We start from the raw sequence: 14,899 nt of genomic DNA, 5'->3' as shown, positions 1-14,899 counted from the left end.
GCAACATGGGACTGCTTTATACAAAATTAAAATTTAGAACATGTTCTATTGCTTTTTTGGAATTTACTGTATGTTTAAATCTCTGAGGAAAATTCAGGGACTCATGTGGGCTCTGATGCGCACATGGTGCTCTTTTTCATTTGGGCTTCTCTCTTCGTATGAGTGTTAACTGCTTCAGAAGAAAGATCACTTGAATGTTTTATATGATTGATAAGACCAAAAGGATCCAATCTTTCACTGCTTATATTTGGTTATAACAGTTGTATCTGTCCAATTTGCTTTAGGATTTGCTATCTCATATGCTGCATGTAGATCCACATCAGCGATATACTGCAGAGCAAGTACTTAAGCATTCGTGGATAGCATGTAGGGACCAGCTGCCACATTACCAGCTAAACAGGCAAGATGCACCTCATCTAGTAAAGGTAAAACTGAAACTAATTAATCTGTTGTTACCTGTGGGAGATTGGGGTTTTGTTTTTGTTATTCTTCATCAGGATATCATGATCTATTTTAATTTCATTATCTTTTAGGGTGCCATGGCTGCCACCTATTCTGCACTGAATAACAAGACATTTCAGCCTGTGTTGGAGCCTGTTGCAGCTTCAAGCTTAGCTCAACGACGGAGCATGAAAAAGCTAACATCAACCGACTTATAGTTCCACCGGGGCACTTAACCAAAGTGGAGCAAGAGAAAAAAATTCAATAAGTGGCTCTGTATCTGTATCTGCCTGGCCTGTGATTTAAAAGGCATATACAAGTTCCTCCTACACTACTTGAATTCTGTTGAAGAAAGAGAAGATATCCACAGGTTCATTGGGATTCACCACACATTTTGCAGGAAGTGTCAGTGATTCATTGAAACAAAGCATCAGGGTACATCATAATGATCATGAGGAGTTTTCTGTACACGGTCCTTTTCAAAGATCTGTTGCATTATGTTAATACTTTTAAATACTGTATAGTTTTTCCCAGTTTATAAATAAATGGTTTAGGGGACCATCAATACTGCTCAAGTTGTAAATTTAAAATTGAAAGAAAATAGTCAGTGTTTTAGTATTTTTGCTATCTGGCCCTATTGTAAAATAACGAAACAAAATCAAACTTATGTGCTCTAGTTTTGTAAATTGGTCACTTTACCAATGGACTCCATTCACTTAACTCATTGGTACAGCAAGATAAGGATAACTGAAAAGGATGTGCCGGTGCAAAACTCATGTATGCTAAAATTGAAGCCCCAAATCTGCCTGGTAACAGGCAACTGAAGAAAATGTACAAAGGGAATCAGCCATGAACCTGCATTTCATCGTAGTGTGAAAGCCATCACTAGAACTGTAGGATTGGTCAGCCCAGGAGTGCTTTTGTGTAAGACTGCTGTGAGGTGTTGGTGGTTAGAATGATAAACCCTACAATATTTTTAACATACATATGACATCTCCATCCTCGGAGGCTTTGAAGAAAAGGGTGAGTAGGCATCTTGGGTATGCTTTAGGTATAGAATAAGACAATTAGGAATAGAATATCTAGGACTGTGAGGTGATCTAGATGAGCCCCCCTCCAACAATATTATCATTCTGTGATAAGGGATTAGGTATGTTCCATTGTCAGTACTGTATACATTTGCAAAACATGGGCTGTGCCCTTTCATTTACTGTAGAAGGGCTGATAATTGTTTCTGCACTGAGGTTTTGAATACAAGCCCTGTAGAGCAAGAACCTATAGAATTGCCATTATTACTCTTGACAGGCAATTGAAGCTACCTTGATAGTCCACTGTGTTCTCTTCTTGTTGCCTTCCCTTTCCACCATTTCACCATGAATTATAAGATGCTGACTTTTTTATTTAAAAAAAACATATTCATATTTCATAATTTTTTTTAATTTATTCATACTTTCTATAGGAATTTAGTACATAATTTCTTTTTCCAGACCCTTTATAAACAATTCAAAGATGAATATCCATTTTAAGCCCTTCAAAGTCCTGGATCAGATCTAAGTTTTGAAATGTGTTCTAAATATTTTTTAAATCTGTTCTGGAGAATTTGTCTCAATGGAGAAAGTAGAGAAAAGTCTGCAATTTCTAGTTGTTGTGGCCATAACCAATCCTAAGCATAAGGTCAGCAGCTGAACGTTAGCCCACATTGGATTTGCAAACTGGTGTATGTTACCCCGAAGATGTGAATTTTAAAAGAAGTACATTTCAGTAAGCCTTAGCCTAGACTGTATCTCACAATATTTGGCCACAGAATATGCTTCTGAGATGTTGCAAGATGAGATCAGATGGAACCTTCCCCCAATAAAAACCCTCATGTTGATAATATATGATCACCTTTTTTTATTGTGAGTTCTTGGAATAACCACTAATTCAGTCAGGGAAAATAAACTCCATTCCATGTGACTAAATATGAAGAACTTAACTAGTTTTTAGCTATTTAACATATTGTTAAATATGCTGGGAGATCATATCATTTTTGTTGATGCTTCCGTTGGGAATAACAGAGCAGCTGGAGCTGAACACCTGAAATAGAATGCAGTTTCTAAATTCAATAAATCATATACCCTAGTTTATGAGCATAAAATTATATGAGTAAAGAAGAGTATAGATACCTCATTTATTTGAATAGTGAAAGTGTGACTTAATATTTTACAGTTTAAAGTCCCATTCTTCCAAAGAATTTTGGATAGTGTGTTTGGTGTATCCTTCCCTTTCCCCAAATCTATATAACTGCCTTATACCTGGTCAGCAAACATAGCCCAGTGCTGTCTATTCTGACTGGATGACTCTCTTGGGTCCTGGGCAGGGACTTTTCACAACAGATCCTTTGAACTAGAGTTGAAACATAAAACCCATGTGAGATTAACCAGCTGAGAAATAGTGACTGGCTCATGGTGCATGGTTGAATGGGGATTTGAGCTCAGAACATCCTTGTTCTATGCTAGCTGCTATTAACAAATACTGGTTTGTTGGTAATACCAAATTAGCTAAATCTGTGGGAGACTGTAAAGTAACAGAAGTATCCAGCTACCGGTATGTTGAAAGAAGAGGGTGGCAGATGGAATTGTTTGTTAGAAAAAATTATTCACATTTGTAATTATGCTTACATAGCATAAAGCACAGAATATAATAGAGTAGAAAAGAAATAGAGATGCCAGAACTCACCATGAATGCCTCCCTTGTTCACTTCTAATGACAATGGAACGCACCTGAGAGGTGCCAGAACTGAGTTGCAGTGAGTTCCGGCTGAAAAAAAGCCCTGGGTATTGGCATTCTCCCTCTTAAAACCTCCCCGCCCCCTCAAAAGTAATGTGGAACAGATTTGAAAAGTGATGTTACATCTTATTTTATATACTGTGATCCATGCAAGTTGCCACAGTGCGTTTCTTTTTATGGTGCCACCAGATTTTTGTTTGTTTTTCCTACAACATGGCTAGAACATGGATAATTCTTTCTAGGGAAAGCAGTAATGGAAGTTAGAAACATCGCTGTCAATTAGGATTGGGGATTGGGGCATCCAGCCAAATGTATTGTTGCCCTTCTTCCTCACCACCACAAGGTAGAAGAATGGATATCAGGGAATGGAGTATAGGATTTGGTGTGCACTTCCTTTTAAAACCAGAATAGGGGTCCATGCTAAATGGACCATTTCTTTGATTCAAGCAAAGTTGTTCTGTTTTCTTTCTTTCTTTCTTTCTTTCTTTCTTTCTTTCTTTCTTTCTTTCTTTCTTTCTTTCTTTCTTTCTTTTTATGCTGAAAGAGTGAAGTGCCTTATTCAAGACTCATGACAGGCAATTTGAAAGATACTAAATTATTTCTGTGTGTGTGCCATCAGCACATACAGAACATCCACAGTGATAGCCCTACATTGAATGATCATACCATAGGTTGCCATACGCTAAAGTGGATTAGCATCCTTGCTTTTACCTCTCAGAATGAATTTTACTGCACTAAGGGCTGGTTTGCACTAGGTAGTGGCACCTATACAAGGACCTCTATGTGGAGATTAAATTTGAATGAACTGCCACCTCTGTGTGGCAGATTGAAAGTGTGACTGTTACGACATCCACACTTGTAGCACCCCCATTTATAGAGCTGCAATATTTTGACAATGAAAACCTTTTGAAATAAACATTTTATTAGATTTTCCAATTTAAATATCTAATCCATTTTCAAATTATACAAATATCAATTAAACAATTAACCCAAATCTTCTGCCAAATTCTACAAATTTAAATTTGACTTCCCATGCTTCAGACTCAGAAAACCTAGTATTCTTATAATCACTCCTTTCTAATCAATATAGTCCAGATCTTATCCAATAATCTATTAAAATCCTTCTATCTTCTTTCAAGCCCCTGAGTTATTTGAGGAAGCAAGTTTGATCAAACCGTATGTGTTTCTGTGTGAATTTATGCCTATGATTCCTCTGTAAATTAGCACTGTCTCGCCGCACGCTGGTATCTTGCTAAGTCCGTCCAGAAATCCAAAGATCCTTCTTACAGCCAGCAGCCGCCATCTTTGAGCACTCCCCATATATCAAATCTTTAAGCCTCTGTGGTGATTTCTCCAGATCGCTACTCAATATAGCCTTTCAGGGTAGATTTTGCCAGGTCAGAACTATAAACACACATCTAATGTCTTATTTATGGCTCTCTCCCCCTTTGACTAATATCGTAGCCGGCTTTATCTCCAGTATGGCGGAGTCTAAATTATAACTGCGTCATAACTCAGAAGTTTCTTGACAAGTTTCCAGCTGCTAATGAGATTGCTTCTCTTTGATGTCCATGTTTTAAGGAATCTTTAACCACATTCCAAGCGAATCCAAAAATACATACTTCGATTATTTATATTTTCAATTCACACAGTTTATATATTTAAGAAACCATATTAATTCAATAAATTTCCCACTTTCCGATCTCGCTTGCTTTATAAATGTTGTTTACAGTTCTTCAGGAGGGAGTTTTGTTAAGTAAATTGTAAGGCACAGTAAACCAGAGTTAGAAAGTTCTTGCTCCCCCCTTCAGCTCTGTCACATACCATTTCTTGCTCTTGGGTACATTCCTCTGTTATATTTTGTTTTCTCAGTGGCTGAGCTTAGCAGAATTAATCTTCTTTCCTTGTCTGAAGCATGTCCACGACTTATATCCAATATTTCTCTTGTCATGGAGCCTGTTTTCGCTCATAGGATCGGCGTCCCGGGAGATCCAGGCTCCCATGGGGGCATTCCATCCAGTGCCCACCCCCATTTATAGAGCTGCTGTCATTGTAGAAATTGCAACACAGCCCCCTGTGTGGAGCTGCCTGTTCATATAAATGGCATCTCCTAACCAAAAGCTCAGAAGTGGCCCTGTATATTTGCAAGCATTCATGAGGACCACTGGCTAGTGTGAATTGGCTGTTTTGAGGGTAAATGTACCCATTCTATGAGTCAAACTAATCCCAGTTGGATGGTCTTGATTATGTGCTCTGAGACTCCATTGTGCCTGTGTGATTAGATTCCCACCCTCCCCATAGAGTTTTCTACCACTAACTGTGTCCTGGTTGTCATCTAAAGTGTTGCTTCTCGTGAAATACTTCTTAAGAAATCTACCTGTGTTGGAGCTCCCAATGTGAGGACTACTGCATTCAGAGCACCACTGCTGAGTGATTAGTATACTGTCTCCTCAGATTTGATTATATATTATATATTATTGCACATTGCTAAAATGCAATACAAATTTTAAAAATTACCTTTGGGTTATATGTGCATAGGCTGCTTTAATTCAGTCACCTGAAGTAATCATAGACATGTGACAAAATTATTTATCATGATATCAAAACCCATCGTTTGGGGACTGTGAGGCTCTCAATGCCCAAATACCTGTTGGAAAATCAGTGTACTGTATTGTTTAATCATATTTGTCTTTCTCCAAGCTGTGGCCCACATTTCTTGCCTCTTGCTTTGGTAGACTGCATGAAAAAAACAGTGACTAATGTTTTCATGGCAAAGCTGCTTGCTCAGGACGATCTTCCTTTGGGGTAGTGGTACCCTGAAAGATTGGGTAATGCGGATGCAACTTACACCACATGGCCTCTTTGATTTTCTACCTTGCCTTTGGGGCAGGGGGGAAGCCCTGAAAAAGTAGGAAGCCTTGAAAATTATGTAGCAGAAACAGTTTGCTGGCAAGTACACAGTAGCGTAACATAAAACGTCTACAGGCACAGCTGCGTGTGAGCCCATAAACAATGGGCTTTGGCTGTCTGGTTGGGTTAAAAAATATATCCTAATTGTGAGTCAATTGATGGGGGTAGCAAAGGATCCACACACTTGTATTCAGATGCATCATATAAAGAGAAATAACCTGTGTGACTTCAAGACGGCTTCAGTAAACCAAATTATGTGTGTTTCAAAGCCCAGATTTTATATTATAGCACTTGTTGACTGCCCTATTCAAAATGGGCACTCTGTCATTTTTTAAAAGCCACTAGTTATTTTTTGTTGTAAATATGTCATTTAAATACATTAGCATTAAATACAGGGATTACTTTTAGTATGTGATCCAATAGGAGCTATATTTTTTGGCAAACCAATTTTACCCATATTTAGAATAGTCCTGTTGGTGGAAAGTGGTGGTTGGGCCTGTAACAGACATGTATTCATTCTGCACTTGGCAGTATGATCCCAATCTGTGTTAGACAACAAGGGAAGGGTCTTCCAATTACACAGTGGCTAGGTTTATCAACCCGCTAGAAAAGTCTACTATGCACACTCTTTGAACTGAATAGCAGTTGTTGTGCAGATGCATTAGAGTCCTTGCAGAGTTGCCTTCATTTTAGCACACCTTAAACAGGGAAAGGTCTCAGTGGTTTTTAGCTCCTTGTCTCCTATGAGGATTGAGGGATGGTTGTGCCCACTCTGCAGTATTGCTAGAGGATAATTATAAAACTAGTTATTTGTGTTAATATAGACTTGCAGTGGAAGTAGAGATACTGAGTAGCAGAAACTAATAGGTGAATTTTAAAAAAATTGAAGTCAAAAGCCATCTTTTTATGGGGTGGGGGGGTTTCATGTAAGTAAATGCAGATTTAAATTACAAATGGGCAGTTCTTCCACATATAGTTCCTGAATACCCTCTTCAGAAAAGTTTTGTTGTTTAGTCGTTTAGTCGTGTTCGACTCTTTGTGACCCCATGGACCATAGCACGCCAGGCACTCCTGTCTTGCACTGCCTCCCGCAGTTTGGTCAAACTCATGTTCGTAGCTTCGAGAACACTGTCCAACCATCTCGTCCTCTGTCGTCCCCTTCTCCTAGCGCCCTCAATCTTTCCCAACATCAGGGTCTTTTCCAAAGATTCTTCTCTTCTCATGAGGTGGCCAAAGTATTGGAGCCTCAGCTTCACGATCTGTCCTTCCAGGGAGCACTCAGGGCTGATTTCCTTAAGAATGGATAGGTTTGATCTTCTTGCAGTCCATGGGACTCTCAAGAGTCTCCTCCAGCACCACAATTCAAAAGCATCAATTCTTCGGCGATCAGCCTTCTTTATGGTCCAGCTCTCACTTCCATACATCACTACTGGGAAAACCATAGCTTTAACTATACGGACCTTTGTCGGCAAGGTGATGTCTCTGCTTTTTAAGATGCTGTCTAGGTTTGTCATTGCTTTTCTCCCAAGAAGCAGGCGTCTTTTAATTTCGTGACTGCTGTCCATGGACAAAGACATCAGAAAAGTTTTATTAAACTGAAAAATTGTGTTGGGTTAAGTTGCTGAAGAAATGAGCAGAAGCGGTATCCCTTTTCTAGGATGGAAATGTTCATATTAAAAGGGGTGTGGGAAAACTATGGTTGCAATTGACTTTTACTTATGCTGCATTCTTCCACCGTCCCAAGCACTTTGGCATTCTTGCACTGAATGGTTTGATTCAGACATAACACAACTCTGTGTATAAAGCCAAGATATGCACGGGGCTTGTCCTCACTTCCCTTTCTTTGCTTCCTTCCTCTTCATACTTGAGTTAGTCATGGTTTCCTCTTACATCTAAAGTGGTAAACTATAGGTCCAAAAATTGGAACAAGGTTTGAAGCTCTTGGTTTGTTCTGAGCTTTGTAACTATAGCTTCCCCCTTTTAGACGTAATGGGAACCTATGGTTAATTAACCAAGGTAGTCTTCAATGTTATGTCGGAACCAGACCATTGCCTAGTTTACATTTTTGAACCTGTTTGGGCATGTGCCTGGCTGTGAATTTCAAAACCTGGAAAAAGCATCACGTGACAGCAAATTACGCAGTGTTTATATACATGCTATTTGAGGGTACAGCATTTTCTTACAGATTTAAAGTCACAAGTCCTACCCACTTCAACCCTGTTGTTAACATTATAACATTCATTTCTCAAGACATTGTGGATTTGTATCATATTGTATTTATTTTGTTCAGGTTGTCTTCCTTTTTTTAAAAAAAAAGTTTTGTTTTAAGGCTCTGTATATATTGACATTAAAGTTTGTGTTGTATTACATTCTACTTAAGGATGTAGCCGGTATTGTATTACATAGTATGTTGTTCTTTGCATCCATGCTGCTAAAGACAGTGTATGCTTTCTCTCTCTGAATCATGACATATGCCAAAGACAGCATAGAAATCTGTGTTTTCGTTATTGCTTTCGTTGAAAGTTTGTGAGAAGCATCTTTAAATTTAAGGGTCCATGGGTACTAGATATATTTTAGATGCTCACACTCACACGCATAAGGTTTGCCAAGTGACACAATTTTGATCATTTTTAGTTTTGAATCTTCTTAATTTTTCATCAAAGCTCCTACAGTTACTTGAACTTAAATTCCTCTCAATGTAAGGCCCCACTAAGATTGTGCACATGCTGTGGAGTAGTGTGTGTGTGTGTGTGTGTACACACACACATATGTTCAGGAGTAAGAGTAAGGTAAAGATTGTGCCAAAGCCTGCATTGCTGACATTTACGTCTTCTCTTCAGCCCTCTTAAAATTTTTGTCACACAGGAATAGCTGCCGTATTCTGGGAGCATGTTGTCAGCACCAGTTCTTCCTAACATAAAGTTGAATCCAATTCTACACAATCAGAGTTCCACTCACACAATACTTCCCTTTCTTCCTCTTCCCATGCCCACCCCCTCTAATGTGCTGCATACAGTCCCACAACCCTAGAGCAGATCTATTTTTTCTGCTCTTTTAGATGTGGTAGATGTTTTGTGTTAGGTCATGCCTCCACATCAGCCATTTTGCCTTATGCCACACCCCTGTGGCACCATTGTGCAACTGGTGTCACTGCTGTCCAGAGCATGTTCTCAAAATTTCAAATGTGCTCAGTGACGCAAAAATTGTTGGCAACCCCTCCCCAAACTTATTCTTACAGGGCTTAATCATAGCATATACCTGTAAGCCTTTTCATAAAGAGTGTCATTCACACTATTGTGAGCAGTGTACTATTTGGCTTCATACGTGCTTCTGAGAGGAAAAGGGAGAGAGAGAGAGAACGTGTCATTTAATACCCCCCCCCCCGTATAGTGGATGCACCAGTGTTGGAATTATACAGTTTCCAAGGACTTACAAGTTTTTAAAAAATCAAACCCTTTAAGCTCATCAGGTAGTGGTGGTTCCTCACTAAGGTACAGCAGTATTTGATTAGTTTCCTATGACAACACATATTTATAATAAAACTTACACCCTGCCTTTCTAGACACATTCCAACTCAAGATGGTGCCAAAGTATAAAATCAGCAATATAAAATACAAGTAAAAACAGCAGATTAGTATAGTATAGAGATATGGGTACAAACCTTATTAGGACACATTTTTGGAAGCCACACTGACAGCTAAAGATCAGGGTATAAATGCTGTAAACAAAATACACACTGAAAAAAGTCCATCCTCTTGTCCCCACCATCCAATATCACTCTGGCAACATTGGGAAGGGCCTCAGAGGCTGAGGAAAGTCGTGAAGCAGGCTCCTACTTTACGAACCTCAAATCACAATGCATGTCTGTCTATGTAAAATGCCCCCCCCCTCAGGCGCAGAACACCGGGTTTGAGTTCTACAAAAACAGGGTGACTGGAACAAGGGCAACTTCATGTTAAAAGGTGTGGATGCTTGACATAAAGAGGAACAAGTCCATGTTTGACCCTCTTCAGAAGAATGCCACATGCAGGCTCCCAACACATGAGAGGGGAACTGGGCCAGAATAAGTAGCTCTGCCCCTACATGCCCACTAAATATCTCCCCGCCCCACAACTTTCTATACACACGGTACAAACATCTGCAAGGACAGGGCCTTCATGTATTGTGCAAAGATTTATCCTCTTGATCTGCAGCCCCAGACACTCAGGGTTCCAGGCCATGTGGAATGATTTTTGCATACAAGAACTGGTGTGAAGACCTCCTGCATGTACATGTTCAAATGCAGTGTGACAAATGCAGCAAATGCTGAGTGAATGATAGATGTGAATCTGGAACATGCCTGTGAGATCTGAGTACTCTAACATCTGCATATGTGCATTGGCTTACTGTTCACCTTCACATAGGGATGTACAATTGTGTTTTTTGGGGGGAGGGCTGCTGTTCAGTTTATTTTCAGTGTTGAATGATTTATTTGTTTCCTTTTTGCTCTTTTTCATAACTTTGGAACTATTTGATTTTGTTTCCATTAGTGCCATTTGTATTTGCTGTTCTTTTCAAAGGGGAGGCTAGCCAGTATTCTGCTGCCTGTAACTTTGGTATTGAAGATACATCTGGAGTTTCCCCTATTCCGTGAAGGCATCAAAAAGTCAATACTGCAGATATATTAGATAAAGATTTCCTGCTTTAGAAGGAATTTTAAAAGAGGCATATCCTATATGTTTCTTATTGCTTTCCATAGGAGATCCAGTTGTTCTTCTGCTTGTAAGTTCTATGTTTTCCATCCTATTGGATGGCATGAAATGGTTGTGCATTTTAATACTATCTCTCAAGTCATCAGATTTCAATAATAATAATAATAATAATAAGGCATAGCAAGGGGTCACCATTTTATAAGTAATCTAAAAATGACACTGTGCTCTTGATCTCTTCAATCCTCTTGTAACTCTTCTGTGACCGGTATGGGCTGTTCTAGGAGGGCTTCAATTGAAATGAAATAAAAGTTCCATTTAGAACTCATTTGTTTGAATTCCCACTTTTCTTTCTATAACAATTAAATGGGGCTCTTTATTTTTTTCATTTATTTTTAAGGAATGCATCCAGCCTTCTGGCCCTTCCTACACAGGTGTTGGGGATCATGTGAAGGTCGATGAAATCTGCAGGGTGAGCCCTACTATAAGGAAGAGTGAAGTAGCTGCCTGAGATGGTGGATGCTGGGAAGCAGGGAGCAGCTGCAAGGTGTTGGGCACAACTGTGCATAGGATTTTTTTCCCCGGGGAAGGAGTGGGGGGACACAAAGTAAAAAACTGAAAGTGGGGAGCAGGCTAACCTCACAAAAAATGAGGAGAGTACTGTCTACATTTTGTCTCGTATCTTGGGTTCTACAAATGGTAGAAGCCTGCTTGAAAAGGAAGGAAGGGAGGAAGGAAGGAAGGAAGGAAGGAAGTGGTTGTATCCAGTGCAGCTCTAGGTAACTAGTTATGTTAGTATAATTATATGCTGGATTATATGAGCCACTGGCCTTATCCATCCAGGGCCGTCTTAAGCGCCCCTGGCGCCGTGGAGCGACGGATCCCTCCGGCACCCCCCCGCCCCATTTCCCAGCGCGGCGGGCGGGCACAGCGCGCAGCACGGCTGCCACAAGTGCTGCTGCGCGGCGGGCGGGCAGGCACAGCGCGGTTGCCGTGGGCGCAGCTGCGCGGCGGACCAGCCGGCCAGTGGGTGGGTGCAGCTCGCGGCGCCCTCCTGGCGGGCCGGTGCCATGGTGTCCTGCGCCACCCAGCCTGGCCGTAGGGCCGGCCCTGTATCCATCAGGTCTCTTCTTATGTTCTTAAGTTCTATGGTTCATGGGATAGGTGTGGGGGTTCCTGCAGATGTGTAGTAAGTAAAACCTTTATTGGCATCAAACAAACTCGCATACAAAATAATAACAGATTAAAACTGTCACTGTGGCAAACGCTGTGCCAAGAGAGGGAAGGGAATAATCCGCCATCTGCTTTCACGACAATGGGGCTTCCGGCGACTCAGACGACTGCAGAGTACAACGCCGAGAAAATAGTAAATTAAGATATTGAGCCACCATCTCGGTGATGTGCATGGTTGGAAGATAATAATTTATTTGTCACATGACTAGTTCTGCACACCTTAATCTAGTCTGCTGCTCTTGGATATGGCAGAGGAAACCACATTATTGCCCGTTTTGAAGTAATATTCAATTACTGGCCCTGTGAATTCCTGTATAGAAGTGGGGGTGGGAAAGAAGAGAAAGATGTTGTCTTGTCCTTTTAGATAGGAAAATGTCTTGGACCAGCCTTGACTTGCAGAATCATGTGCACATTAGTTTATACCGTGTTTCTCATATTATAAGACATGTCTTATATTTATTTTTTCCTCAAAAAAACACACTATGGCTTATTTTCAAGGGATGTCTTATTTTTTTTCTTCCTTCTCCTGCTGCGGCCGGCATTGCTGCTGCGCCTATCACTATGTCTTATTTTCGGGGTATGGCTTATATTCCTTGAATGCTTAAAAATCCTGCTATGGCTTATTTTATGGGTATGTCTTAAAATATGAGAAACAGGGTATCTAGCACACTGCTCACTGTGTGTGTGTGTGTGTGTGTGTGTGTGTGTAAAGCCACTTTTGCAACACTTTGCAAAAACCCAGTGTATGGCATTGGGATAAACCTCACCATCTGCATCAAGCTGGAGCAGTTGTTTCCTCTCCCATGGGAATCAAATTTGGATGTCCTTGTTCTGGCAGTTCTGAAGCCTATTAATAGTTCCTTTGACATACATAGAAGGGGATGGAGGGAAGGGGGAGAGCAACACCTGAATAAGCAGGGGGAAGCAAAGATACATTGGCAGCAATTGGTATTTTTAATCTAAAATGTGAACCACTGCCCCAAGTGAAGGCTCTAGAATGCCCTTGATTCGTTTATTGTTCAAGGGCACTGCCAGTAACAGTTATGCTCCACAGCAAATAATAAGTCAAAATAATATTTCAAAACCATAAAGATTTTCAAAAAAGTAGCATCACAACCTCCAGATGTCATTCTGCCACCAACTCACAGCATACATTGGTTCTGTTTATAAAAGTACATACTAAGCAGCTTTTCACTTTGCACAGGTATTGCCATGCTTTTTTCTTTAAAAAGCTATTTTTAAAATTACATTTATATCCCCTTTCCTCCAAGGGGTGATATACCTCCAACGGTGGCATACATGGTTCTACTCACCATTTTATCCTCAAAACACAGTGACTGGCCCTAGGTTACCCAGTGAGCTTTATGGCCGAGTGGGGATTTGAACCCTGGCCTCTCGGGTCCAAGTCTAACCATGCCATATCTCAAAGGACTGGAGGTAAAAGAGATTCCAAACCAATTTTCACAGCTGCGTTAACAAAAAGAAAGCTATTGTGTATGGTGCACCCATAGCTCATGGGCCCTATCTTGCTTGCTATGCAAAATCTATTCCTTCCAATGGCACGTCTTCCTCGTCTTCCAAAGGGTGCATTCATATTCTTCATCTTAATCATCACTGCAAGCAGATCAGAGCCCACCAGAAGCAGGAAAATGTGCCACTCCTTGTTTGTCAATCACCTCCAACCTGCTTGCAATGACAGTATGCAAGATGAAAAACAGACCCTTTTACAGACCGTTTCTTTATAAAGTTACTTGTATATTGCAATTTCATTTTTTTTAAAAAAACAGATAAGTGTAGAACCATTATAAATATGCAATAAGACTCACATAATGTTTCTAAAAAGAGAAAGATCACTAGTTTTAGTGTCTGAGGTCATATAATGAAGCTGATTGTTATAAGGTTCAGGACAGACAAAATAAATAGTTCCTCACACAGCATGTAGTTAAACTATGGAATGTTTTACTATTGGGAAAATATTGGGTTTCAGTAGCCAGTACCTTGCAGGTTCGGGCCGGAATGGCCAATAAAATCCAGACTCCAGAGGTCAGCATAACATGGTGTTTATTTAGCATTGCAATGGACATCATTTAACCCCCTAGAGCAGAAAGTGCCACCTCATGTAAAAAGCATAGCAATACTTAAACTTTCTTAAACATTCCTACACAACTGTTCTGGCCAGCTAAGTCACACAGCATAGCTCAACCGCCTTCTGAAATAGCAATGACCTTCATCTTCATCCTTATCTCCTTCCTCTTGCTTACATGCTGCTTTGTTCTTCTCTCATGGTTCTCTTGCAAAAACAACCTTCACATTCCAACCTTCACTTGCTGAACCCTTCCAACACACATTTCAATTTTTCATGCTATAATTTCAATAAGTTCTCTGACAATCCCATGAGATGTAGCAATGACACCCCCCCCCAACTTGGATGGCTTTAAAAGGGGATTTGGCAAATGGTGGCTTAGGCGATCAATGTCTATGCTCTGCCTCCATCGTTGAAGGAAATATGCCTCTGGGTGCCAGTTGCTGGGAAAGCAAGTGGGGAGAATGTTGTTACTCACAGGGTCCTGCTTGTGGGCTTCTCAAAGGCATCTAGTTGGTTACTGGACTTGGTGGGTCTTTGATCTGATCCAGAAGGGTTGTATTTATGTTCTTGTGGGCTTTAGCTGCCTTTACTTTGTTTGCAGGAGGTGCTTCAGAAGGAGTCGTACTCCCCATGCGTTTAGAGTTGGGGGGCATTTTTTCTTTTACCATGCTACTTCCTGGAGAAGAAATGCAATCCGCAGGGTATGAAACTTCTGGATGGGGTTTTTATTCATGATTTGAACATTCTTCATGGAGCCCTCAGATGGTCAGTT

General features: G+C 40.4%; 1 protein-coding gene across 1 annotated transcript in view; it reads left to right on the top strand.

Moving 5' to 3' along the window:
* Positions 1–11,136, top strand: part of RPS6KA6 (ribosomal protein S6 kinase A6) — a 64,473-nt gene extending 53,337 nt beyond the window's left edge. The window contains exons 21-22 of the mRNA XM_035113870.2: positions 285–425; positions 534–11,136. Coding sequence (XP_034969761.2) covers positions 285–425; positions 534–659 — 267 coding nt within the window. The 3' untranslated portion in view covers positions 660–11,136. The remainder of the gene's footprint in view (positions 1–284; positions 426–533) is intronic.
* The last annotated feature ends 3,763 nt before the right edge of the window (positions 11,137–14,899 follow it).

The sequence above is a fragment of the Zootoca vivipara genome, chromosome Z (genome assembly GCF_963506605.1).
Source record: "Zootoca vivipara chromosome Z, rZooViv1.1, whole genome shotgun sequence".
NCBI classification, from domain to species: Eukaryota; Metazoa; Chordata; class Lepidosauria; order Squamata; family Lacertidae; genus Zootoca; species Zootoca vivipara.
The sequence above is the reverse complement of the archived record's forward strand: the minus strand, read 5'-3'. Positions and strand labels throughout refer to the sequence as shown.